Source organism: Alosa sapidissima, chromosome 4 (genome assembly GCF_018492685.1).
Source record: "Alosa sapidissima isolate fAloSap1 chromosome 4, fAloSap1.pri, whole genome shotgun sequence".
Lineage (NCBI taxonomy): Eukaryota > Metazoa > Chordata > Actinopteri > Clupeiformes > Clupeidae > Alosa > Alosa sapidissima.
In genome coordinates, this window is record NC_055960.1 from 24216844 (window position 1) to 24243912 (window position 27069).

The 27069-nt window shown below is 41.4% G+C and overlaps 1 protein-coding gene and 1 long non-coding RNA gene across 3 annotated transcripts; one reads left to right on the forward strand and one right to left on the reverse strand.

Moving 5' to 3' along the window:
- Window positions 1–110: 110 nt before the first annotated feature.
- LOC121707329 lies at window positions 111–27037 on the reverse strand. Its single transcript, XR_006031301.1, has 5 exons — window positions 26930–27037; window positions 21839–21843; window positions 17196–17200; window positions 10542–10546; window positions 111–123 (listed from the first exon to the last, which is right to left on the reverse strand). It is a non-coding gene; the product is annotated as an uncharacterized LOC121707329 (long non-coding RNA).
- On the forward strand, window positions 7910–11185 carry LOC121707328 (potassium channel subfamily K member 15-like). Of its 2 annotated transcripts, none has more exons than XM_042089813.1 (2): window positions 7910–8374; window positions 8614–11184. In XM_042089813.1, exons 1-2 carry the CDS (start codon window positions 8062–8064, stop codon window positions 9684–9686), a joined length of 1386 nt encoding a protein of 461 aa, XP_041945747.1. In that variant the 5' UTR covers window positions 7910–8061; the 3' UTR covers window positions 9687–11184. The 2 variants fall into 2 exon arrangements, with proteins under 2 accessions (XP_041945747.1, XP_041945748.1); XM_042089814.1 differs by having other exon boundaries at window positions 8283–8374; window positions 8709–11185.
- Window positions 27038–27069: the final 32 nt, after the last annotated feature.

The following is a 27069-nucleotide window of genomic DNA, read 5'->3' on the forward strand; positions in this document are numbered from 1 at the left end:
TCACTGCCCCTTCTGCCCCTGCTCTTGCAGGACAGTATTATATGTCAGTTTTTTATGGTAAGCCTATTATAAGGTATGGCACCAAATATCAATTGGCCTAAAATAATGTAGGCCTATAGGCTACTGTAGTCAAGTCAAGTCAAGTCAAGTTTAATTTTATAGCGCATCACACCTAGGTCATTCAATGTGCTTTACATAAACAAAAGCCATCAGTAATAGCAAATAAAAACATAGAAGGGCAACAGTCAAAGAATAGTTTAAAAGGTAAAGACCATAATAAAAAAGTAAATATAAAACGCACAAGGTAAAATCCTTTAAAAATAAAGAATAATTAAAAAGACAAAATAAAAGACACAAGGTAGAATAATTTTCAAGGCAGATTCAGAATTTGTAACTCAGTGCAGTTAGCAGAAAGCATTTGAGAACAGTTTGGTCTTAAGTCTAGATTTAAAACTGGTACAGTTGGGGCCTTTTTGATGTCATCCAAAAGTTGGTTCCAGAGCTGAGCCGCATAGCAGCTAAAAGCTGCTTCACCATGTTTAGTTCTAGCAGCAGATTTTACTAACAGGTTTTTTTCCTGAGGCCTGAGAGGAAGGTGTGTACAGCTGAAGCATGTCTGATAGGTATTTAGGTCCTGCTCCATTTACTGATTTATAAACAAGCAGTCAATTCTGGAAGCCAGTGCAGGGACTTAAAAATTGGAGTATGATGTGGTGTTCTTTTTGTTTTTGTGAAAATCCTAGCTGCTGCATTTTGTATCATCTGAAGCTGTGATAGTCTTTAGGAAGACCTGTGAAAAGTCCATTGCAGTAATCAACTCTGCTGGAGATAAATGCATGCATGAGTTTTTCTAAATCATGTTTTGACATCAGCCCTCTAAGAAGCCAATATTTTGAGGTGGTAAAAATCTGATTTAGCTTTCATGTGACTGTTGAAATTTAGATCACTGTCAATTTATAAATTTTTAACCCTTACAGGTGGGAATGTAGGAAAATGTTCTAAAGAATATCTGGGTTCATTGAATTAAACATAGAATTTTAGAACCTTCAGTTGTTGCAGAACGGAATCTTATGTTAGAATGTTCAAAAACCCACACCTTTTGCTTTCAACCCTTTTGTTCCAAGGAGAGTGGCAACTCTAAGTAACACCCCCAATTATCATCACTTTTGTTTGGAAATTCTAAAACAACAATGTTTTTTAACACTTCAAAATAACATTTGCTAAATGAACCTTACATTTTTCAGTAGCCATAGGTGTGTAGATTTGAACAAAATCTGGTTTTGGGAGCATTTACTGCCTGAAATATCCGATTTTGTTTACCACGCTTGGAGTTATATTGCTGGCCTTATGGGTCGCCTATTTACGCCGTTTCAACGGCACATGAACGGTTAGACCGAGAATTCTCGTCATGAAATTAAAATTCCACTGTAAAATTCCATTCCATTCGAGTCACAGTAAAATGTCATTTTTGGTACATAGCTAATTTAGATACACCTATGGTGTGGGTGGTTGCGTTTCTTTAGGAGTCTGCTGTCTTGGTTTGTATAGAAATGGATATTAAGTGACACATACACGCAAGACGGCGGACATACTGGACCGACGGTAATAGGGGGAGTTCCGATATAGAGATTGAATGATAGTGGCCCCAAGATCGACCCCTGGGTAACACCAGGTCAAGGATGTTGGTGTTGAGGTACAGTTGCCAATGGCAACAGAGAAGCTCCTTTGTTGTAGATATGATTTGAGCCAGTTGATAACTGTAAAGTGTTCTAGTCTGTGTTAAATATTGTGATCAACAGAGTAAAATGCTGCACTAAGGTCCAGTAGCTCTAGGACTGATGTTTTACCTAAATCTGTATTGAGGGGTATGTCCTTGAAAACCTTTTTAAGAACTGTTTCAGTGCTGTGATTTGCCCGAAAACCAGACTGAAAGTAATCAAAATACACATTTCATGTTAGGAAGGTGGTTAGTTGATTAAACAATAATTTTGCCAATAAAAGGTAGATTGGATATGGGCCTGTAATTGTTTAGCATGGAGGCATCCTGGTTATTCTTCTTGAGAAGTGGCTTTACAACTGCTGTTTTCGGTGACTTAGGAAAAGTGCCAGACATCAGTGATACATTTACAATGTAAAGGACATCTGCCGCTATAAGGTGAAAAACAGTTTTGAAGAAATTGGTAGACAGAGTGTCTAAGCCACATGTGGAAGAGCTAAGATTCTGTACCATTTTTTCAAGTGTTTCGTAGTCTATCAAGCTGAACTCTGACATCAAGTTAAGTTTCCCTGTAGCTGGAGGTTCCGGATGTTGAATTAGTAATTGAGCAGATATGTTGAATCTGATTTGGTAAATTTTTCCTTTGAAAAAAGATGAAAACTCATTGCATATATTTGAGAGAAGTTCAGACGCTAATTGTGAGGGGGGATTTGTTAACTTATTGACAGTTGAAAAAAGAACAAAAATGTTATTTGAACTTCTACTGATTGTGTAGAAAGACTATCTTGCTTTGTATATTTCAGAGAGAGAGAGTTTTGCATTAAAGTGATCCAATAAGTCTTCCACCGAGTCTGACAGTTGACTTGACGTCTGTGAAAGTGCTTGCTCAAAGAGAGCATTTTTCTGATCATTTATGATTCTCCTTTTACCATTATCTGTTCTGAGAGTGTGGGGACATAGAAACATCAAAGAACACGCAGAAATGATCGGATAACGGCAGATCTTTAACAGCTGTAGAGACATAGTGGTCATGTTGTTGTGTCTTTGTGGTAGCAAGGAGTCGACGGACATGGGGAGGGATATTTGTACTAGTGTTCCAACATGACCTATCCTTTATGATAGCCTCTCAGCAGCTTTGATAGGTGCTATCTCCTATCTCCTCATGCACATTACATCCATTTGTTTGCTGAGATTCCAGGGAGTTTGACGCCAGTGATTGACCTTGAGTCATTTCAGCAGCACCCTCCTTATCGTGTCCAGTGGACGTGGCTGGACATTGTTGAGCTGTTTTTTTTATGTTTCTCCAAGGTCTGCATTTCAGTGGAGGCTACCGGGTGATTACCAGAGGGCCCCACAGCAGGGGGGGTTGGGCATACTGTATCTCTTTCAGCTTGTGCAGAGTGTTTTGGTTAAGCTGAGTTGTTGATGTCATCAGCTTGTTCAGTTTGTGTGGCTACTGAGCTTATAGTTTTCGTTTATAGTTTTCGGTTTATAGTTTGTATGGCTACTGAGCTTATAGTTTTCAGTTCTTGGGCCCAGTCCAACTCAGCTCTGCGCTATTTGGTCTGAAATATTCCCTGCAATTCCAGAAAAGGTTCAAATCTTCAATAAAATTCATCCCAACTGAAAAGCATGTTCTTGCGAGCCAGGTGTTTAAACTGAATAGTCTGGTAAATACAAAGCTTGTAGTAGGCTAATTAGGCTAAGTAGGCGTAACCTAGGCTACGCTATGCCTGAAACTATTGGGTTCTACCTTAAGACCGCTTTTCACTTCCATTTCCCCATGGCAGTGCAAATGATGTACGCAATTATAATGCCCTGCCCAACAACTGTTTATTGTTAGGCTACACCTTTCCAGTTGAACCCTGATACAGCTAGTCATGGAAGAAGGCCTATATGGTAAGAAAATGTACTAGGCTACTAGCCTAAGCTTACTAAAGGCATTCCAACCTGCAAAAAGTCATTTCAGAGAGGTGGATCAGGTGGATCACCTGAAATGATTAATTTAGTTCAGGAGAAAAGAGATAAAAGCCTCCCTACACTGACAACTGATTGGTTGATTTAGCGAAACAGGTCAATCAGGATGCTCTGTCTTGCATGTGCTTCATGAACTTCGTGTGCACACTACACTCAGATGCACAAGCGATTTGAACTCTCGGTCTCGCGTGCGCGCCCTTGCTCGCTCGCTCTAGGTTCCAGGAGATTTTATCTAATTTGCGGGCATCAGGGAGCTGCTATCAATATGCAGGAGACTTCCGCAACTTCAGGGAGACTTGGGATGTCTGCTACTATCTGGGTAACAATGACGAAACAGAAGAATGAAGAAACAGACTTTTAATTCCCTTTTGCAAAATACAAACTAAGTTCATTTACTTTTACTTCCTCACTATACAGTTTTATCCTATCTGAGTATGCAGATTTTCCAATCCCACCCCATGTCTCTCTTTCACTTGCTTCCTGTCACTCTTCACTGTCCTCACTGAATACAGGCAAGAAAAGGAAATGTGTGCATTTGCATTTTATGATACTGATTTGTTTGTGGTTATTTAGTCTTTTATTTCTCTCTCACTTATTCATTTTAGTTTTGCACCACACCACTAAGATGTCACTGTGAATACCCCTTGCATGTGAAAAGGTGAGGTGATTAGGTCCTCATGCATTACATGAGATTCACAAAGCATGAGATGGTGGAGGTTGCCTTTAGCCTGGGAGAGCCCACACCAACCTGTTAGCAAATCTGAATTTGTTCTGCAGGTCTGGCAAGGAGATTAACAAGATAAACACAGTGATAATGTAATGCTCCTATCTCCAAAAACAGATTTTTGATGGTCATATACAAAACAGTAGCTGTACCCTGGCATTTAACATATTACGTACGTACACTAATTGCTTTTAAAAAACGTAAATGGTGACTAAGGAACTTAGTAATGCTGTTCTCTATTTTTCTACATTTTCAATGACAAGCTGTTCTTTCAAAACCACTGCACCGAGAACAATCAACGTCAAAAGGACAAAATCACCAACCATCTCAATAAAGCCTGCAATAAGTTGCTTGATTTGCCACACCCTGTTAGTTCTGCTGTCAGGCAGCTTGAACAGATAAATATGGATTATGCTCACATGTCATGGTGCTTTGGCTTGAAACATATTTTAATCAGCCAGCTGCTTAGACTGCCTTCTTTATCAGATGCAACAATAAACTTGAAAGAAACTATGACAAATGTGTTGACAGACAAACCAGAGATGTCTTGATCTATAATGACTATAGTTTGTTATTGATATAATTCTACTTCATATAATATTTCATTTCCCTTTCACTGAATTACAACTTATAAAGCTGTTGTATGAATTCAAATACTTTTACTCCTGTTCTTTTTTTGCCGTGCTGTTGATTTCCCCTTCCAGTTTGGTGGTTAAAGGGCCAAGGACACCAAGATTGATAACTATAACGATAAAAACATATCGTTCTCCGATATGAATGACGTTGTTCACACATAAACTATAATGATGACATGAAGAACGATATTATTGGGGATCACTTTCAGAGTGATTTTGAGAATGATAAAAAGCTAACAGCCAATCAGAACCCATCATATTTTAGCCATTACATTCATTTTAGCCATTGCATTCATTCAACACAAGGAGAGACTTTGCTTATCGTTGGTCAGTGTGGACGCTTTTATCGTTATGGTTATAGTTATCATTCTTGGTGTGAACAGCCCTTTATCCTCCGAAAACTCGCCCTGTCACAGTTGGTCATGTTAGGCACTGTTGTCCCTGCTGATACACGGACCTTGCCTAATTAAGTCCATTCATGTATAACAGATTATGTACAATAGTGTCTTAGTAGTCAGTTGCACAATTTATTTACTGACTGTATGATGAACAGTAGGTTGATGTGGAGTTAGATATTCAAACACATGTCACAGTTGCCAGTGTACCATGGAAATCCATCCTCCCTGCAAAAGGTGAGGGTCCAGGGGAATTAAAGATCAGTGGCTTTGCCCTTTGGATAACAAGCTTGACTGTGTTGCTCACCTCTGTGGTAAAGTTCAAGTTCTGGATTGTTTTGACATAGAGTGTGTGTTCCTGTGGGGTAAATGCAAATTAATAGTCCTCATCACAACAAGAAATCTATTTCACTGTATAATGTGTAATTCAATACAACTTTTGTAAAATTCAGCTAACTGCTTCGCACTTTTCTGTGTGTTTGTTATACGACAAGCCTTTTTAGCTGAATTCTTCTACGCTCGCTGATAGTGTTCAAAGAGTCAAATGTTTTAATTTGTCAGGAACAGTTCATGTGGATTAATGCCATTTTCCCTGCAAGATGATAACAATACATAAAAAAGATAGCAGAATCAAGGTAAAAGCAAGGAGTGCTTGCTTCATTTACCATAGAAAAAAGAACCAGTCTCACATCTAATCAGGAATATGATATGTACACACATGACTATATTGAAAGCACGCAATGTCAAACACAATTGCAAATGCAATTTCATTGAAAGTGAGTCTGGTTGGCTTTTTCTTTGTCCAAAGCTGAATGACCATCCATTGTGCTGTAACAACATTGATTAATCACAGGGCTTTGCTATAATGCAGTGTCGACAGTGGGTAAACAGAACAAAAAGACATGTTCTTTCCTGTGATACTGGTATCAGCAGAGTGACAGGCCATGGGGAATTTAGAAGGACAGAAGGAGGCACTCGGTGTACTAACGATAGTGCATAAGGAGGGGCATGAAAAGACATATGTCTCATAGGAGTGGGGCCATAAATGTAGATTTTAATAGAGATAATAACACTCATGATGGAAGGGTCATAAAATCCACATGGCTAGTGGGACTCTCCGGTGCAGAAGCAGCTGTGCTAGCTATTTCAGGTTGTCTGTTATTGGTGCATATGATAGCTGTACTACCTACATTTATAGCCTTCAAATGTAAAAGGATCCAGTGTTATTTCATATGAAAAATCCATAAATGAATTGGATGTTTAGTTTTGCTGTTTGTTTTGTTGCCTAAGGTAGAACCTAAACTAGAAATATACTTGTTGTTTACCAAACTCTTATTTTGTGGAAATGTTCCCTTTTGTACACGTGATGTATGCCGTGGTTGCTATCAATGACCAATAGGATTTGGGAGACGCAAAGACATTAAAGGTCAGTTGCACTTGTTCTATACTCTCGTTCTGTCTATGAGTGTCTCACTCATTGGTTAATAATGATTAACGGCGGATTTATCACCCTTGGACTAGGTGTGCTCTCTTAAAGGTTAAACATGGCAGTCCACCTCGCCATTGCTCACACACACAGTAATACATTACCACCGTGTGCTGTGAATACTTCGCCCATGTACACATGAGAAAGCACTGCCATTAAGATAGCGGGGTATGTAAAGGCCAGCTGTCTATAGTAAGATGTTTCTCAGTTATTGCGAGCTACAGCTACAGCATATGTTTTCCATTCTCTTTTTTTTTCCTAATTATGTTAAGCAAACACATAAAAAAAACGGTGTTTGACAGCCTAATGCTTTAATTGCAACATTGATCGAACGGGACTTTGCTTAAGTACTTGTTCATCACTTTGTCAATGCAAGACAATTCAGCACCCTGGCCAGCGCCCAGCGCCAACTCAGGACTGGAGCGATACTGGGCATAGATAGGCTACTTTAAAGCAACACCAAATAACTTTTCCCTCTGTCGCACGGACTATTTGTTTATCCAACACCTGCTTTGCAAATAACAATGTCCACAGACAAGGTAGAATATGTTGCATGCTTTTACAAAAGTACGATGTATTGCGACATCAGATGCAAGTCAAATTTGTAGTTTCTTATGTCTCATTCCACCGAACTACAGATCCGCTACCGGATCTGGCAAATTTACGTGCGGTTATAGCCGATAGAGGGCCGCGAAGCGAATGGAGAAGTGCCGTTCACCCTGTTACGAGTTGATGAACCACTGAAACGATTTTGGAAACATTATTTTAAGCTACAAAAAACTCTTTGGTGTTGCTTTAAAAAGGTGCTAGTGCTACTAATGATATAGGCTACTGCTCTATACTCATGCCAAAGTGTTTTCGTCGCAAAGTTTTATTCTAGTAATAATACTAATGCAAACCATGATTAAAAAGCGAGTTGACTGAATTTACTTGATACTCATTTACTCGTATTACATTTCTTCGGTGACGCCCCTCCTCACCAACTCTACCACGTGTATTTTTGGAGGCGCCCGAACGAGCATCTCCTCCCTTCCCCAACAGAACACCATCCTAAATCCCTACAGTTTTCAAATTATGTCCATCCGAGAGGTGAGCTGTGCCTACCTAGCTTTAGGAAACAAAGTCTCATGTCGCATAGGCTACTCATGTTTTCCCCGATGAACATGCAAAACATTCGAACTCTTTGCTTGATTGTTTGCATGCTCTCTTACCTACTTGTTGGAGCCGCTGTGTTCGACGCGCTTGAGTCTGAGACGGAAAGTTCCCGAAAGAAAATGTTGGAGCTTAAACTGAACGAGTTGAAGAAAAAATATGGTTTCTCTGATGAGGAATACCGCGAAATTGAAAAGGTGGTTTTACAATGGGAGCCTCATCGAGGAGGAATACAATGGAAATTCGCGGGCTCTTTCTACTTTGCAATCACTGTTATCACCACGATAGGTAAGAATTCATATTTTATACCATTGCATATTACAAAGCACGATTCTGTAGTAAATCATTCAATTATTGTGTAGAACACTGAATGAAGTCCATTTACTGTCTAGCAGGCTCTGTTGGTTATTTCCAGAACTACAGTCTGTGTGATTTCCCTTTTATTGCCACAAGTGATTTCCATAAACAATTCTTTATATAAAACTCACTTAGTCACTTTATATGACTTTTGTGTGCATTGCCTGCAGGCTATGGGCACGCTGCCCCTGGCACTGATGCGGGTAAAGCTTTCTGCATGTTCTACGCCGTCCTGGGCATCCCGCTGACTCTGGTGATGTTCCAGAGCCTGGGGGAGCGCATGAACACCTGCACGCGCTACCTGCTCAGCCGGACCAAGCGCTGCCTGGGGCTTCGCCGCTCTGAGGTCTCCATGGGCAACATGGTGCTGATGGGCTTCCTGTCGTGCCTGAGTGTGCTGTGCGTGGGTGCCGGTGCCTTCTCCTACTTCGAGGGCTGGAGCTTCTTCCATGCCTACTACTATTGTTTCATCACGCTGACCACCATCGGCTTCGGTGACTTTGTGGCGCTGCTCAAGCGCGAGGACTTGCAGACCAACACGGTCTACGTGGCATTCAGCTTCCTCTACATCCTGGTGGGGCTGACCGTGATCGGGGCCTTCCTCAACCTGGTGGTGCTGAGGTTCCTCACCGTCAGCTCAGAGGGGCCGCTGCAGGCAGCAGCGGTGGAGGAGGCAGGAGAGGGAGGAGGAGGAGGAGGAGGAAGGCGGAGAGGGGAAGGGGGGAACATGGGAAAGGAGGGAGGTGACCTGGAGAAGGGTCGGGGTGCTCTGGCTGCGGGACACAGGAAGGAGGAGGAGACAGAACAGGCGCCTCAACCGCCAGGTGCGGTGGAGAACGGATCGTGCCGGAACAGCAGCCTGTCCTTGCCCGCCGACAGGGGCAGCAGCCGCGCCAACCTCATCCCATCCCCCGAGAACCCTCGAGGATCAACCTTGAAGAGGAAGAAGAGGATGACCCCGGCTCGGCCATCACCGGCCCGTCTCCTCTCATTCTGCTCGGCCGCCTGCTGTCATCGCCATGGTCAGACCGGGGAGAGAAGCCCACTGTCCTCCCAGCATGAGCTGCATAGTGGAGGAGGAGGAGGAGGAGGAGGAGGCCATATCAATCCCGTCTTCTACAACTCTATCTCCTACAGGGTGGACTCCCACGGCTCCTGGGCCTCCTCCTTCCCGAGTGGCTCCCTGTGCCTGCGGCAACACTGCACCCCCATCCACACATACGCACGCAGGAGGTCTGTCTAGCGGCAGGAGGTCTGCGGCAACGCAGGAGGTCTGTCTAGCGGCAGGAGGTCTGCGGCAACGCAGGAGGTCTGTCTAGCTGGACCAAACACATGCCTTTCCTTTTCATTCCCATTCATTTCATTCATTTAGCGAACTCTTCTAGTCAAAGTGACTTACAGAACAGATGGGCATTTTCATGAGTATGTCTGCTCTCTGGGTACTGAATCCTTGTGTTTAGCCCTTTGCTCTGCGACTTGCTCCAATAACATGCTTGGCTACAGAAACTATGTTCTATATGTGGTTTATCATGTTTAAGTCATATGACATGACATGAAAGAAACACTTGCTATAGATGATGTAATATTGTACTTTTCACATTTTGAAGAAGTTCCTTTTTTCTGTTTTACACACACAATTGTATAGATTTGTACAGATGTTTTGTACATTGTGAGTATTTATGATTAAATTATGGGTTATGCATTGTTTAGGTCTGGACATGTCATCAAGTTCAAGATGCCTTATCTGTACTGTTTCGTCATTTGTTTTTCATCAGATCTCTATCACGAGTCAGCACCCAAATTTAGCCTGTTAATGAGGACCACAGCCATGAATAAAGCCTTCTCATCCAATTAGAGGATATTTAAATTATATCTTGTTTTAAAATGAGAGGACGGGCAAGAGCAAAAGAGCTAAGAATTAAACATTTATCTGGATACTTTGATGTTCACAGAAGACTTGGGGAAAATGTTAGAAAATGCAGCAGGGTGATGGTAGTCTGAACTATCTTCCATTCCTTGTTTTCCATATTGTTTTGTTCAATGTGCAGTTTGGGTGTTCCTGTTGGGTGTTTCAACATTGCCTTTCTGGATTTCTCACCGTTCCTCTTATACCCAGACTCACTGATGAAAGAGCGTACCTAAAAAGTAGTGATTTCCCCAGCCACAGACTTCCATTTTGTGTCTTAAAATGAATCACTTAATATTTAATCATCTAATATATTGGCAGTTATATTATATTTATGCATGAAAGTTTCATCCTCATCAAAAGCAGTTTCCCTCCAAGTCAAAGTGAATATTTAATGGGATGCGGCAGACAAGAGCTACCCTGTGTCACTTTAAGCAAACTTCCTGTATCTTTCTGTTCGGTAGACATACACATACATTGCCCACAAATCCACAGGGAGCATAATGCATGCATAATGCCCCCTGCAAACTTTGAGCAATGAGAATAGAAAGTAGTTTTGAGTCCACTCTAACCAGTACTGCTGTGCCTCTTGCAGACCTCTAGGACTAATAGACTAGGTGCACGACAGGCTCTTCCTGTATGCTCATTTATTTCCGGTGGAGCGTTAACTGTGTTGTAACAGCATCTTTTGTTATATTCTGCTCCTTACATCTTCACACGACACACTGTGGTCAGTAATAACAATTTTAACACACGCATAAATCCTTCTTTATCATAACATGCTCATTCCCCATTGCAACACCCAACCAGGTCCGTGTAGACTCTAATTACATTAACAATAGCGGCTGGTTCAAACAGACCTGGTTCCACCGGAATCAAACAAGTGTACACACATAACCTTTCGTGCATGTAGCCTATTATATTGTATTGAGTGTCTGTCTGCTCCGCTGTCACCTGAATCTGTCTCACAGGCAGACAGAATTAGCTGAAGTCCTCTCGCCACTATGAGCTCATTGGCTTGGGTTTGTTCCCTTGGCAACATTGTCTATCTCAGCTTGTGTTTAAGTTAGGTATGTGTGTGCCTCAGCTAAAGTGGGGGCTGGAAATGTGATGACAGCTGTTCTTGTCTGGCAACCAGCCAATGGATACACTGGGTTTGGTTAGTACGTAAGAAAATGAAGCTGCTGCTCGAAGTGGTGTTGGTGGGTGGCTATTATAGGTGGCAATCTTCCCTCTTGCCAAAGGTCAATCCCAATGCCCCAGTGCAGCGATGGGAACACTGTGCTGTAAGAGATGTTGTCCTTTGGATGAGATGAGGTTTTGACTCACAACAGTCATAAAATATCCAAAGGCACTTATTGCAAAGAGAAGGGGTTCCCCGGTGTCCTGGCTACATTCCCAACCTGGCTCATTCAATCTTTTCCTTATTCATTCCCCAGTGTAATTGGCTCATTCATTTATTCCCTCACTCGACACTCGTGTGGTGAGCGTTCTGGTGCATAATGGCTGCCATGCATCACCCAGGTGGGTGCTACACATAGTGTATGTGGTGGGTTCCCATTTCACTGGAAAGTGCTTTGGGTGCCTTAATAAAGTGCTATATAATGTGTTGTCATTGTTGTTGTTGTAAAAAGTGATGATTGGTTCACCTCTAGCAAAAACATTGAAATATCTGAGATGTAATAGAAACTGACAAGTGCTAGTGGTGAAACACTAGTTGGTCATAATCAGAAGGTAATGTAAGTTAATGATTTGATTGAGACGCTTGTTGTTAATTGTTAATTGTCATTTTTCTAAATACAGACTGATGATAGTATTATATGACAATGCTATATTATAGTGCATGTTAGTGAAGTGCTACAATGTAGATCATAATTTTTCCATGGGGCAGTATGTCATAGGGTGACAGTGGTACAATACACAGCAATACAAATACCAGCGGCACAGCTGGCTCCAGATAAGATGGAGACGGATGCTGTCCTACAGATAAGAGACCGCGGGTAGTCCCCAGAAACCACTTGGACACAGGAAGTTCCATTTGGTTAATAGACCTGTCTGGATCTTTTTTGATCACTCTAACTACCTGTTATTAACATCCTCACAAAGGACTTGCTCACAGTAAATTTTTAATTCAATTGTAATGATTGATAAGGTAATTACCTCAAGGCAATGCTGTACTCATATCTGTGGGCATGGATGGCATTTGAATCTGTGCACAAGCCACAATCACTAACACACTGACATCTCCCATTATTTAGGATGTCATCATACATTCTGCCATCTGGGGGCACCATTGGACCAGAAATGATTGATTGCAGGGCTGGCACTGATTACCCCATATTGCCCTGAGCAGCCCTCAAATGGATCTATTTGAATAATGATGCTTTCTAAAAGCAAGGAAGCCACACTCTAATTTTCTACTCCAGTGGCAGAACATTTTTGTCATGTAAACTAATACGGACATTTAGGTTTTGCCTGCTCAACTTGCCTTGATATTTTTTTTTTATTGGTGTTTACAACATTGAAGACAGTCAAATAAACAATGGTAATGAAGAAAACAAACAAACAAACAACAACAACCAAAATCATACACAAACAAACAAAAAAGCATACATATTTTAGCTATATAACCTAGTCATTTTCATATTTAAGCTGTAAATTAACTTGACAGCCAGAACAGAAAAATAGCAGAGTATGTGGCAACAGATAGATTCTTATCCATAAATATCAGAATAATAACAAAAAATATTGATCTTTATCCCATTTTTTTGTGATAGCTAATTTTCTCCAATCATCTGCTTGTGGTTTTCTTTTTTTTTTTTTTATCATGTTCTTAGTCATTAAATAATAATGTTTTAGAAACATGATGAATGGTTCCAATGTAATGCATTTTTCTTTTTTCTTTCCAAGGAACACAATAATGTTTAACAGCATATTTTGTTCTTCATGCAAACCCCAAATTATATTGATTGTTGTTATTGGTAAGTCAAGTCCTTGCTCAGACAGCCAAGCTGCCACCTTGCACCAAAAAAGCATGACATCTGGACAGTACCAAAACAAATGCATGGTGTCTTCCTCTTCTTCACCAGAATACAGTATCTACACATATTGTCTTCATTTATTCTCCAAATCTTTAGCATTTTCTTTGTTGGTAGAATCTTGTAGAAAAATTTAACTTGAAAGGCCCATATGTTGAACAGGATGATTCTTAAAGACATCCAACCAACTTGCCTTGATATTTCAGGTTCTACATTTCAGTTACATGTGAACACACACACACTCTCTCTCTCTCTCTCTCTCTCTCTCTCTCTCTCTCTCTCACACACACACACACATACACACATACACACACAGAGAAAAAGACACACACACACAGCGGATCCTCATTCATTTGTTTATACGATCGATCTGGGCTGCAGTTTTCCGTAAATAGTGAATAACAGAGGAACTCATTAAGGGATGGATTTAACTGATATTACCACACAAACCTTTCCACTGTTTGCCCATTATTTCCCATTATTACCATAAATGCCTGCCCGCTTCCTGTGTTCTGTTTGTTTTAAATGGCCTATACACCTTTTAAAGTACATACTGTGAATGAGGCCACCTAAAATGTGAAGGATGTAGTGTGTGGCAGGAACCGCTTGTAAATGTTTATGACTTCTTGGCAACAAAGCGCACGGCAGGACAGCACGCGACGCATGGCCACAGGAGGGACGAGAAGTGGAGCACACGTCTCCTAAAAGCATGGCCACTACAGACTGTTGTTCCGCACATCAACGGGCTAATATGATGATGAAACACTTATACAAGCTCGCAGGATGCACTCTGCCAGAGGATAAACAGGCCCAATTAATCTTCACTTGTGCCATGTACTGTACACTGGGCCCTTTTGTAACTAATGGACCTTGTTAAATCATCTACATATCCAGGGCATTAGCATTGCAGCTGTGAGCGCTTGACTTTGCTTTGTGCCGGCCGACCACTGTGTCTTGGCCTGAGAGGCCTGCATGGAGGCGGTCTGCCCTTCATGGTTGGGCGCCCAGTGCAAACGTCGGGGCCGCGAAACCTCATCTCTTTTCCGTGAAGACTTCATTTATTTGCCAGTGCAGTAGTTAACGGGTAGTGTTATTCAAAGCGAATTGACCAGCGATGGGAAGCCCTCGCGTCTGCTCTGGCAACCTGGGCTCTGAGACTTCTCACCTGAAGTGCTCTCATCACTTACTGGCAGAGGTACAGACTGTTTTCTTTTCCACACCTGTATCTGTCCTCGGCTTTAAGTTGTGGGAGGCTTCATCATCAGTGTAACAGTGCTCCTGATACAGACTGTTTGATTTGGGAACAGTGTGGTCTTTTTCTACCACTTTTGTTCTTGAGCTTTTAGAGTGAACCTACCTGAACAGGGGAGGAGACAGGAAGAACAATGCATCTCTCTCTCTCTCTCTCTCTCTCTTTCTGTCCACATGTTTGTGTCTGTGAAAGAGAGGGAAAGGGATGGAACAAAGCCCCCAGGATATCACACCTAAAGAAAGAAGAGAGAGACATGTTCTTTTCACATGATGTTAATGATTTCCAACAGGATAACCATGTCTCTTTCTCTTTCTCTGTGTGTATGTGTGAGTGTGAGTGTGAGTGTGGTGGGCGGGGGGGGGGGGGTAGAGAGAATTAACCTGAGTGTTGACTCCTCCACCTCAGCGTTATGGCTGTGGGGGGCAGTGGCACTCCTTAGAAAGAAAACACACTCACAAAGCGCGCATTCACACACAGAACACACACTCTCAAAGCGCGCATTCACACACAGAACAAGCCATACAATTGTTTCTCCACTCTCCCAGTTATGACCGGCAGTTTGATTTTTTTTTATCTTCTCACAGATGGCTCCGGCAGTGACCCCTCCTCATACTCTAGTCCAGCTTCTCATTATTCCTGAAACTCCATTTCATGGAGCCATTTTTTGCTTGCGTCACACTGCCAAAGGACCCTTGTCCATAGCATTTACAGTTTTATGTTACCCTGTGGGTTTATGTGCCATGCCAACAAAGAGAGGGTGGTGTGAATAATTGATGACATTGCCTGATTTCTCCATTTGTGCTGTACCCCCCCCCCCCCCCCCCCCCCCCCCACACTCACACGTTAAGCTCTTCAAAGCTGTGCCTGTTTTAAAGGGGTGTTTTCACAGTGCCCGTGGCCTATGCTGGAATTAATGACACTGAAAGGAGAGGAAATGGTTGGTTCAAGTAAAGTGCATGGCGACAGTGTTCAGAGGGGGAAACTTTGCAGGACGTTAATATTGAATAAGGCCTGGCGCTGCAATACAGCAAGCATGTGAAGCCAACACAAAAAAGAGATGCCTTTGTTTCTCTCTTCCACTCACTGTTTGTGTGTGATGTCCTGTTCAGCAAAAAGGGCCCTGACTCTCTCTGTGTCTTTCCACTCTGAAGACATCATGCTGGAGTACTCAAATCCAACCATCCGGAAATTAGTGGCTCTCCCTGATAATGAATTTTTAAAAGGTTTTGTAACAAATGCCATAAGACAGCAAGAGATTTTTCCCTTGAAGTTACTGGGTTTGTTCTTGCTCACGTTTTTGGAGAATGTAAATTCTATAGGACTGCTGATTTGTGAGCACTACCATGCATGGTAGGAGTCATCTCGTCTCTGTTGGCAAAGCACACACACACACACACAAACTCAACTTGATGGTACAGATTCAACAAAGCACATTCCCCTTTGATTGACTGAGCAATACAACATTTAGCTTACTCGCCAATAAATAGTCTTCACTGTGTAAAGGCAAAAAATGGCCTATTAGAAATCAGAAAATGCAAACGTGTACAGCAGTTTCTGCTGTTGGGTGACGAGCGAAGATGAGACCAGTGAGGCTGACATGGAACTGCAGAGGTGGCAAGATATTTACACAAACAAAATACACGACTTAATAGCTCATTAGCGCCAGTGATTATGAGATGTCTTGCTCTGTCTGTTGCTTGGTGCCATAACTTTCATATGTGTCATTGATTAGTGCCTCAATGGATGTAACAAACAAACTTTATATTTTAATGAAGGAAGAATAATTGCCTGAAACAATCAGGGCCGTTAAATCTGGAGTTAAGATTAAGCATTATGTGGATGACTTATATTGTCTCCTGAATTACTTCTGATTAAAACAAACAACAACAACAAAGACAAACCATAGTCTGCAACAAATTATGGTAAAATAGATGCACAAATATTTATTATTTGTATTCATTATTATTAATAACTATTAGCTGAGTATCTTCAGTGTAAATGAGCCATGTAGTAAAACAGCCATGTAGTAAAATGTGGAGTGAAATTACTGAATGAGTAGGCTATACCAACCCACACCATGGATGCGCATATATGCAAATGTGTTCTCACTGCACACTTATTATTAATGCATACAGTAAACATGCATGTGTAATAAAAAATAAAAAAAAGGAGATGAACTGCCCAGATTTATGAGGACGATCTCTTCTCATTCATCACGCCTGCACTGCTGTTGCCGGGGCACACTGGGGAGTGTCCGCCAAGCCCTCCTGTGATTGTTTGCCTTGCCTGGTATAGTAGCCACCATTCTCCTGTCCCTGCGGTAGTACTGTCAGCTTCTCAAGTGTGTGATACTCTGAGGTCCTCCAAGATGGATGTTGCAGTTGGAGTCATGCTCTTGAGATCAGCGGTCAGCCTTCAACCTTGATAAAGTACATGGAGATGGACGATAATGTGACCTACACAAGGCTTTGGGGGTATTTGATTGGACAGTACCATGCAGACCCGGCAGCAGACACAAATTCACGGACGGGCATTACACCTTTCCAGGGGGGGCACGGGAACTTAAATTGATCACGATAGTTTAAGCTTAAACTGAAAATGTAGATGCAATTGTTGTAAAATGGTGCAGCTCCATTAAGAGAGCCCCGTGCGCAGGGATGGAGAGAGAGAAAGCGAGAGGGGATGTGTGTTAGAACTGAGATGCGTGTGGAAAAAGTAGACGTGCTGTTGAGACTGGAGCGAGTCATATTCAAAGTAATGCAAAAATAAATTCGCAGATAAAACCAAAATCCTCGTTTATTTGCTAATCACTTTCAGATAGAGGGTTAGGGAGTTAGCCCCGACCATACGGATAACTTCGGCCCGGGAGCGGTAACAAGCTCCCCTACAGTATGTTCTCCGACTAGGTCAGAAGAAAAAACAGTAAAGGTTAACGCTATCAAACAAACCCAGAAACTAGGCCTACTTCTACTAATTACGATATGAGACTACCTGCGAGCCGATAAGCCATATTTGTCATCGGATGACAGGGGTTAGTGCAGAAGTGAAGTAGGCTAAACTGGGCCACTAAAACGTCCTTTCCATTAAGGTGATAGCTGGGCTTACCTTATGTTAATAAGCTACGGAATAATACAGATTTTACAAGTTTTATTTGCTACTTGCTATATTGACAAACCTATAATATAGGCCTACATTTAATTAATGTTCAAAATCAATATGGGATTGGGGAAGTGGGGTTGGTTGGTGCAGCCAAGCTCATCCAGGGCGGGCACAGATGACTTCCAGGACAGGACCGGCCCCCCAAAGCCCCCCCATGACGCCGGGACTGGTACCATGTCACATGTGATGCTTTTGCATCATATCCACACCCTGATGGCCTGTTGATTAATCTTTACTATATGACACACCTCAGTGCTCCACTGATACTTCTAGTTGTTCAACGGGGGCATGCTCTTGTAAGTAGTTTTAGATGTACAGTATTGTTGGTTGAGCACTGTTTCCTGCAGTACAATAGCAGCTATCTTGTCAGTGCCTCTGCACAGTTGAAATGTATTGTTTTTTTCTTCAACATGAAATCAATTATTTATTTGTTATGAAGCTGCTCAGTAAGCAGGGTTCTTGTTTTTTTTCTCTCTCTGTCAATGTAATGTCTGTCAATGATTGTCTGTCAATGTTATGTTTTTTGTGTTTTGTTTCTGTTGGTGATTGTTTATTTTTTGAAGGGCAAAATGTAAAAATGTTAAATAGTAGTGCAGTAGAAGAAGACCTGTCATAATGATTTGATTGTAAATGAAAGCACTACATTTAAATAAAGTAATAATAATTTTAAAAAAAATAAGCAGGGTTACTGTATGTCAAATTAGACAGTCCTCATAAAAGACAGTCTTACTTGTTTCCCTGTGTCTCACATGAAAAAAGAAATTAGCTTTGCTCAACATTTCATAAAAATGAAAAAGGAGTAATACTGTCTGTTAGCATGCCACATTACAACAACCAAAGGCATTTTGGCAACAATATGCTGTGGCTTTTTATTGCTTTCCTTCTATTTACATTATTGAAATGTCCTTAATTTTACATCCAAGAAACAAAATGTTGGAATACACTCAACAGAATTATCTACTTGAATGCAAAACAACTACTGAGAAAAATGTGATATTCTTCTGGAAATCACAGACTCTCAACCAAGCAGAAACTGGGGTGGACAACTAAGGATGGACATTGTCCCTTTGTACGTCAAAAGGCCAACTGCCGTATTACATGAATGAGTGTTTCCTTCCCAATTGTGTTCTCAGGAATTTGTTCAGGTCCACCATATCTTCTCTGATGTCAGTGTCAGAATAGTCCAGAGGTGGGATTCATCATAGTGGGGAAATATGGTGATAGCCAATGACTATACACTGGTCACTATTTTGGATCAGTGCAGGGATAAGAGCAGATGGGCAGGTGGTTTCCAGGATACTGCATTTACCGGACCAGATTTGATACAGGAAATGTACATGTTTTGTTCACCAGCGTCATTCTCAGCGTCATGCCTTCTCTCTTATGTGTGTTCCAGTCTCTCTGTAACAAAGGGCCGACTCTAGATCAGTCGTATTGCTTGCCTCCAACCAGCCAATCAGAGAGCACGCTGCCCTCCGGGACTTCAGAACGTTGTTAATACAGAGGAAGAAGAAAGTACTCGAGAGAGCTGGCGTTAAAGGAGAATTCCGGTGTGATATTGACCTAAAGTGTATTGAAACATGATACCGAGTGTGAACGTATGTCTCATAGCCCATCTCGACTTGTCCCCTGCACTCCAAAATCTGGCGCTAGTTAGCCGATGCTACCAACAACTTTTTCAGTAGTGGTGCTTCGGCATCGGGCTAGCCATGCAAATAAATCACTGTTTTACACCCATTTACGAGGCTCAATGTATCTCCACACTTCATTGGTAGACTTCCTAGGGCCCTGACATTTAAAACGAGACATTGAGAACTTTGAAAAAGCACTGGTAGTTTACTTACAAGACGATTTATACAGACAGTATCTTCACGAAGTTTAACGTTTGCAGCCATCTTGAATTTAGTCACGATAAGTCGAGCAATGAGTAAGAATGAACAGGTATGATAAGGGATCAGATTCCAAAAATAATTCAGTGGAAATGCATGGATTCCAGTTTCTTCCAGTAGCAGCAACTGGAATCCATGCATTTCCACTGAATTATTTTTGGAATCTGATCCCTTATCATACCTGTTCATTCTTACTCGTTGCTCGACTTATCGTGACTAAATTCAAGATGGCTGCAAACGCTAAACTTCGTGAAGATACTGTCTGTATAAATCGTCTTGTAAGTAAACTACCAGTGCTTTTTCAAAGTTCTCAATGTCTCGTTTTAAATGTCAGGGCCCTCGGAAGTCTACCAATGAAGTGTGGAGATACATTGAGCCTCGTAAATGGGTGTAAAACAGTGATTTATTTGCATGGCTAGCCCGATGCCGAAGCACCACTACTGAAAAAGTTGTTGGTAGCATCGGCTAACTAGCGCCAGATTTTGGAGTGCAGGGGACAAGCCGAGATGGGCTATGAGACATACGTTCACACTCGGTATCATGTTTCGATACACTTTAGGTCAATATCACACCGGAATTCTCCTTTAATTGACTGAGTGTGCTGTTTAAATGATTGTTTGTTATAGTGTTTTAAGGTGTATTTTCTACTTGTGTGCGTTCAGTAACAAGTGAGTATCTGTATTATGTTTGGTGTATGTTATGTGTCAAGTTATTGAGGAAATATTGTGTAAGCGTGAGGCACGCGATTCACACGTGCATTTACTGCGAGTGCGTGTTTACCGCGAGTGAAATGCTTATGCTGTAAGTGTGGACTTAGCCACACATAATGTTAGGACCATAGACTGTATATATAGAACTGGACAGTGTGCCGTCTGTTAAGAGTGATGCGAGCGTTAGTCCAGAGCCCCCTGGTGGCTAGCTGCAGTACAATGTGTAACTCCGCCCATCCCCATGTATTTCAATGGCCAAGTAGCCAACTTTCCATGTCACTTTTCTCACCTAAAACTATTTTTGTATCAACAACTTTTTATTCGAAAAAATAGTTTTCAAGATGCTTCAATACACACAATTTTTCTTTTCTCGCTGAAATTATTTTTTTTAATGTTATATTAAAGGTGCCATGTGTAATGTCTGCCGAAAAATTATTTCATACTCCACATTTAATAAAAAATGGGGGCAGTATACCTCCAGAAAGTAAGATGGTCTACCCTAGAGTAACAACCGGGAAACGTGTCTTGCAGTTTGGCTGGCAGTTATGTTGCCCGCATACTGCCTCCCATGGCCGAAACTGGTATTATGACACCTGTCGGGCTGTGGCTAGTAATTTAGCAAGCTAATTCAGGTTGATATATCTGCAGCACTATACCTTGTCATTTTTTTAATGACATCATCGCCCTTATTTCTTCTCATTCTTTTGATGCGTGTAGCTCATTTTTTGGATATTTTTACCTCAATTCTTACACATGGCACCTTTAACAAATCTAAAAAGGGCGTGTTTACACCTATGATTGACAGCTGGCTGGCTGCAGACACGACGCTTTGTCCATTATGTTTTACCGTCTAGGCTGCAGACACTACCACGCCATCGCTCACTTATTTTAACGACACCTGATTTCGACACATAATCTAACCTAAATAAGTGTTGCTGTTATTATCATTAGGCTATATCTTATCACAGTCTGACTAAATACATATTGATAGTCATACATTGTGTAGTTGTTTGTAAGAGACATCGTTATTAGTTGTTACAGATTCTTTGTGAAAAAAGATATGTGCTGTTCTTTCGTAGATGCTAAGTATATTAGCTCATAGCATGCTACATCATGCTAGCATTAGCCAGTTGATAGGTAAAGTAAAAGGGCTCTGCTATATTGATCCGAAGTGACGTTAGCCATAGTCCCCATAATTTACAGTCCTACTTGTTTCAAATGGTTTAACGTAACCAGTGATTAACGCCATCATCGTTGCAACTTCATTTGAATACACTTTGTCACTGGAGAAGGCGATGTTTCATTAACGTTAACTCTTGCTTAGTTTTGTGAATGGCAATAAACGCCACCTAGCCTGCTAGGTCGACAACCTCGGTATGCCCCTTTATGAATCAGCCCGACAAATAACTTTACTTGTGTTTTAGTGAACACATTATTGGACCATAGCTTAACGTGAGGTAGGATTCAAAGTTACAAATGGACAATTTGCTTAGTATGCTCATAACAGCGGTATCTGAAAATGCTGAGTTAAGGTATCGTTGTTACCTGCGATTGCACTGCTGGAGAAGCATTTTGCATTGGTATGATTTGATCAGGTATTCCCAGTGATGTGTAAATCCTCCCATAGACGTACCCCATTTCAAAATAATACGTCTAAATTGAAAACTGTGACAACTCATTGATAGGCTCTCTCAATATGTCTGTAATCGTATGCCTCTACCACAGGCTTGCTAGTCTTTCACCAGAGAGGGTGCTCCATTATAAATAAAAAATGTAATACTGCAGCCTTCATGTCAGCTGTAAAAATATGAGAACATGGACCTACTACATCAGAATACTCTGTAAACATTTTACACATAATCAGGAAGCTACTTTGCTGTTCAGTGTGTGATGTGTTTAAAGTGGTACTACGTTTAAAGAAAAAATTTTATTCTTTGTTTCAAGTGCATAAGAAAATACCACATTATGATGATGGTTATGGTTACCCTTAACAAATACAAAACAATATAATACTGCCCATTCAATCAATAATATCAAAAACATGGTAAGACTACATTAAAGAGAATATCAATAATAAAAAATGTCAAATTAATCAACAGTCTATAATGAAAATAAAACAGTACTACTGCATACAAACCATAATGTATAAGAAGTGCTTAAAAGACCAAAAACTATCACAAGAACGAAGAGCACTGGGCAACTCATTCCACCAACATGGAACCACTGAGGAAAAGAGTCTTGAATTTGACCTAGCGTTTAAGACTGAAGCTCATCAGAAGACCGCAGTGGGCGGTTGGGGATGTATATCTTGATCATTGTATTAAAATAACAAGGAGCAGATCCAGTCAGTGTCCTATAGGCCAAAGTGAGAGATTTAAATTTAATTCTGGCTACTGTAGGGAGCCAATGGAGAGTAACTAGGAGAGGAGTTACGATGTGTCCTCTTTGGCTGATTGAAGACCAGCCATGTTACAGCATTCTGAATGATATATCACACAAAAGAAATTAAAAAAAAAAAAACATTCAATATTGATTTAGTATCAACAAATAATTATTATTTTAGTAACGTCTACATCTTTGTGTAGGCTACAGTTAAATACTAAGCAATGGCCTCTGACTTAAATACCAAGGCAGTTAAATGACCGTGGTATGGTATAGTCCACGTGATACACAGGACTACACAGTAAACCCATTTAAAAAGCATCATCATCTCAGTATACCCATTTAAAATAGGCAAGGATACGTATTTAATAATTATGTGGTTGCTCACAGTATACCCACCACTACAACTAGACTACACCACTGGTTAAAAGGCGCATTGCAATTTACAATTTGTGTGAGTTCAGGGGCATACAGTAAGTTGAAGTTTGGGTGACATCAATAAAGAAAATAGAAACAAAGGGATGTGTACAGACTCAAGTATGAATGATGTCACATTAACAGAAGGTTCAGAGCAGCGGCAGACTTTTCTTGGTGCCACGCAAGTTATTGAAAGTCATGTGTTTTCAGAACGTAGTGGTGCTGTGCCATGTCCCATGTATAAGGGGCTTCATGTTGATCCAGTGACGGTGGGTGATGATGTCAGGGAGATGGATGTCAGGGGACTTGGAGAAAGGGGGAGGACATGCCACCTCAGACCACTCCAGCCAAACCACTTCACGTAGGCATTCCCTTGCTTGCAGACTAATGTAGATCATGGAGACCACCTTGCCGCCACCTCCAGTACATTCAGCCATCACCCATATCTTACCTGCAAAAAGGACAGTTACAATAAAGTTAGTCAGACAATTTTACAACATTACAAAGCATCTAATCAGGCACTCAACACCACTAGTAATACCAATTAATTAAATATGTGTGTGCAATAAACTTCACAGCCTACCTAATGTTAACTACACATTTAAATATGCGGTGTGAATGTTATTAACTTGCGTCAGCTTGAAAAATAACGTTATCAGTATGACTGATCATGGACGTTAGATGACCAACTAAGGTCTTTCTCAAATGTTCACCGATATCCCTGGGAAGTGACTGGTTCTTGGCGTAGTGTTTAATGCAGGCGTTTCATTTATTGATCATTCACTTATGCGGTCTACAACTACCGACCTATTTTTTTTACAGTCTATGCTACCGACCTACCATCACAGAAGTAGCTCTAACAGAGGTGTCTGTCGTTAACGTTAGAAAAAATGCAACGCTGGCAAACTGGCTAGTAGTTACATTAACATGACGGGTTGATGAGGTCCATGCTTCACATTACGTTAACGTGCGTTGCTTTATCACATCATATACTGTACTGACTGTCTAATGTTATTAATCCCCATGTACAGTCAATGGTTACTCCATGTTGAGATGGCATACATTAAGATAGAGATATTTGAAAACAGCAACAACTAATTAAACCAAGTATATCATGCATCGACTGTTACGGGAGCTGTGTGCTAATCTTCACTTCAACGACTAACTTAGCCTCCCGTTAACGGTAACGTTAATGTAGCTGCTAACGTTAGCATCTAATTCGCTGTCCGTATTTCTGTTGTTAGCTCATTAGTATTCACCATACTAAATTGTCACAGTCTATAATCAACATAATAAGCTCTCTTAGACGTATTTAAGAACACCAATAGACAAAAAAAAACTTTTCAGTTGATACGCAACACTTACCAGACAAGAACAAACCGATTGTTGTTTGTACTGTTTAGCTAACTCACAGCCGCAAAATTCATCCAGCCAGCTAGCCTTCTGCGCCGAGTCGACCTGCGTTGTGGAAAGGAGAAGGGGGCGGGTTTCACTTGACAAGGGGCGTGTTTAACTCGCTGAGTGGCAACTGAGTGGGCGTGCCTGACCGCGACTCCTCTTCACTGCGCATGCTTCAACTTTTGCTACGCAGCCGCACTTCAAATTGGCTCCAAATTTTCCAAGATGGCGTCGCCTCGGCGGCTTCAATTCCATAGAACACTGTAGAATGCAGCCACACTGTCCAGTTCTATATATACAGTCTATGGTTAGGACACATTCCATATGAATGTCGAATAGTACCATGTTTATTATTATGTATGCCTATGTGACTTGTTTACCATATTATGCTATACTTACCTGTTACACATTCATCAGTAGTGTTAATGTTAATGTGGTGAGGTCATGCTACATGTATGTTCAGCTAAGCTAGGTTGCTATTATAACATGTAGCAGACATGTATATGCTATAGCTCATGTTGTAGCTTATGTTTATTTGTAGCTGATTATTGTCTCTCTTTCTATTATCTCCTGCAGAACCACACACACACCCATACACATAGACCTGTTTATTGGGATTCAGCCATCTGTGGATTTCTGCAATAAACCTGTTGGAAGAACATTTTGGTGTGCACATTCTGACCAATTGTCCCTCAGCGGCCACAGCTTTTAATTGACCTCAAGATCTAGTTAATGTCCATCAGAACACTCTCTTTCATCACTTCTCCTCGTATTCAGTCATCACATTATTGTACAAATTATTGCCTTATGATATATTACAGACCGCTCACTGTTTGTACCTTGTTCCTTTTCATCGATTGGCATAAATTGCCGTTGGTCTTTATAAATTGTTCAGTTGGATCTTTGATTCATTTTTCTTCAATTTTATTGAATTACCCCGAGATGCTACTGTGCATCTCTTGGACCATATTTTAAATTGAAAGCAGATAGTAATGGAGTCAGATTTATTAACATTCAGGAACTGGCACAGTAATGCATCACATACACTCCCATGTTGCAGAAGACGTCCTTCAAGCCTTCCAGTAGAATATTATTTGATGTGTTTGTTGCTGTTTGTAGCACTCTGTCAGTCTTATTTTCCACTTGATGTATGTGAGTGATTAGGAGTTTCAGCCTGGGTTTGTTCACACAGCATTCAATTTCCCTGCAGATTTGGCTATTTTCCCCCCTCGCCCTGGCTATTTTTCCCCCTCACCCGTTGTCAGCTTTACATCATTTACGAGGACTGGGAATTCTAAAAACAGAAACACAAACAGACATAAATGTTGTTTCTCTCACCCACTGACTGCCTTCACAGGAGCCGGAACACATTGCACCATGACCTTTGACCCATGTTGCGGATGACGAGGCAGAGTGCTACAGTATGTGCTTGAAGGCTTGGCTACCAGTGGCACTGAGGGCAAGTATGTCTAATTGTGTGTGTGTGTGTGTGTGTGTGTGTGTAGACAGAAAGGGAGAAGTGTAGGGGGGAGTGAGTGAGAGGAGGCAGCCTAAAATGAGCCGAGTTGAACCAAACCATGCTTTCGGCCTTGTGTGTGTGTGTGTGTGTGTGTGTGTGTGAGCAAGGTCATCTGTAATTAACAGTGATGGGAGAGTGTGGGGGCTTCTCTTGTGAAGAGGAGTCGTGACTGGCGCTGCAGAGGTCTGCAAGAGCCATGTGCTCAATTAGTGTTTAGAACATGGAGTGAAAAGTTTAGCATTCATGCATATTGCCCAAAATGGCCCTGACGAGGTGGAGGGTGAGTCATCAGAGGAATAGGTCACTCAGAGCCAGAGATACTGGTCAAAGGTGGGCAATGATTGTACTGTCATTAGATATAATTTCACATAGGGTTGCTTTGGTGCTGTGGAGGTCTCTGTTTAGTATAAACAGAAAATGTTGTTATTTTCATTGGATCTTTTAACTGTGAGCAATGTATTAGGTTTGCAGTGAACCAACATTATTTATTTATTGATTGATTGATGTATTGTACTAACAAATGGATGCAACCCTTTAGCTCACTGCTGTGCTCTTCCAACATCAAAGGAAGCTAAATAAAATGTTTCTTCAGATTTGCATCACATGATCATACTGTCAGGATCTGGCCCGGACTGTTGGAGTTTGTGCCACCCTGGTGGCCATTTTGTGTATTGTCCTGTGTTTGTTTTTGCCTGTTCCCCATGTGCCTGTTCCCTTTTGTGTTTACCTGCCTGTCACCTGTCTTTGTCTCCGCCCCATCTCCTTATTTGGTCTGTGCTTCCTGTCTTGTTAGTTTTCCCTCCTTTCTGCTTCCACTAGGGATGGGAAGTCTGACACCGAGGCACCAAAGCTCGTATCACTTCCGCGAAGCAATCTGCTTCGGCACAATGTATCGGAGCGCGTATCAAAGTTGTAAGGTCACGTGACTGATGACGTACAAAGCTTCGGACGTCACT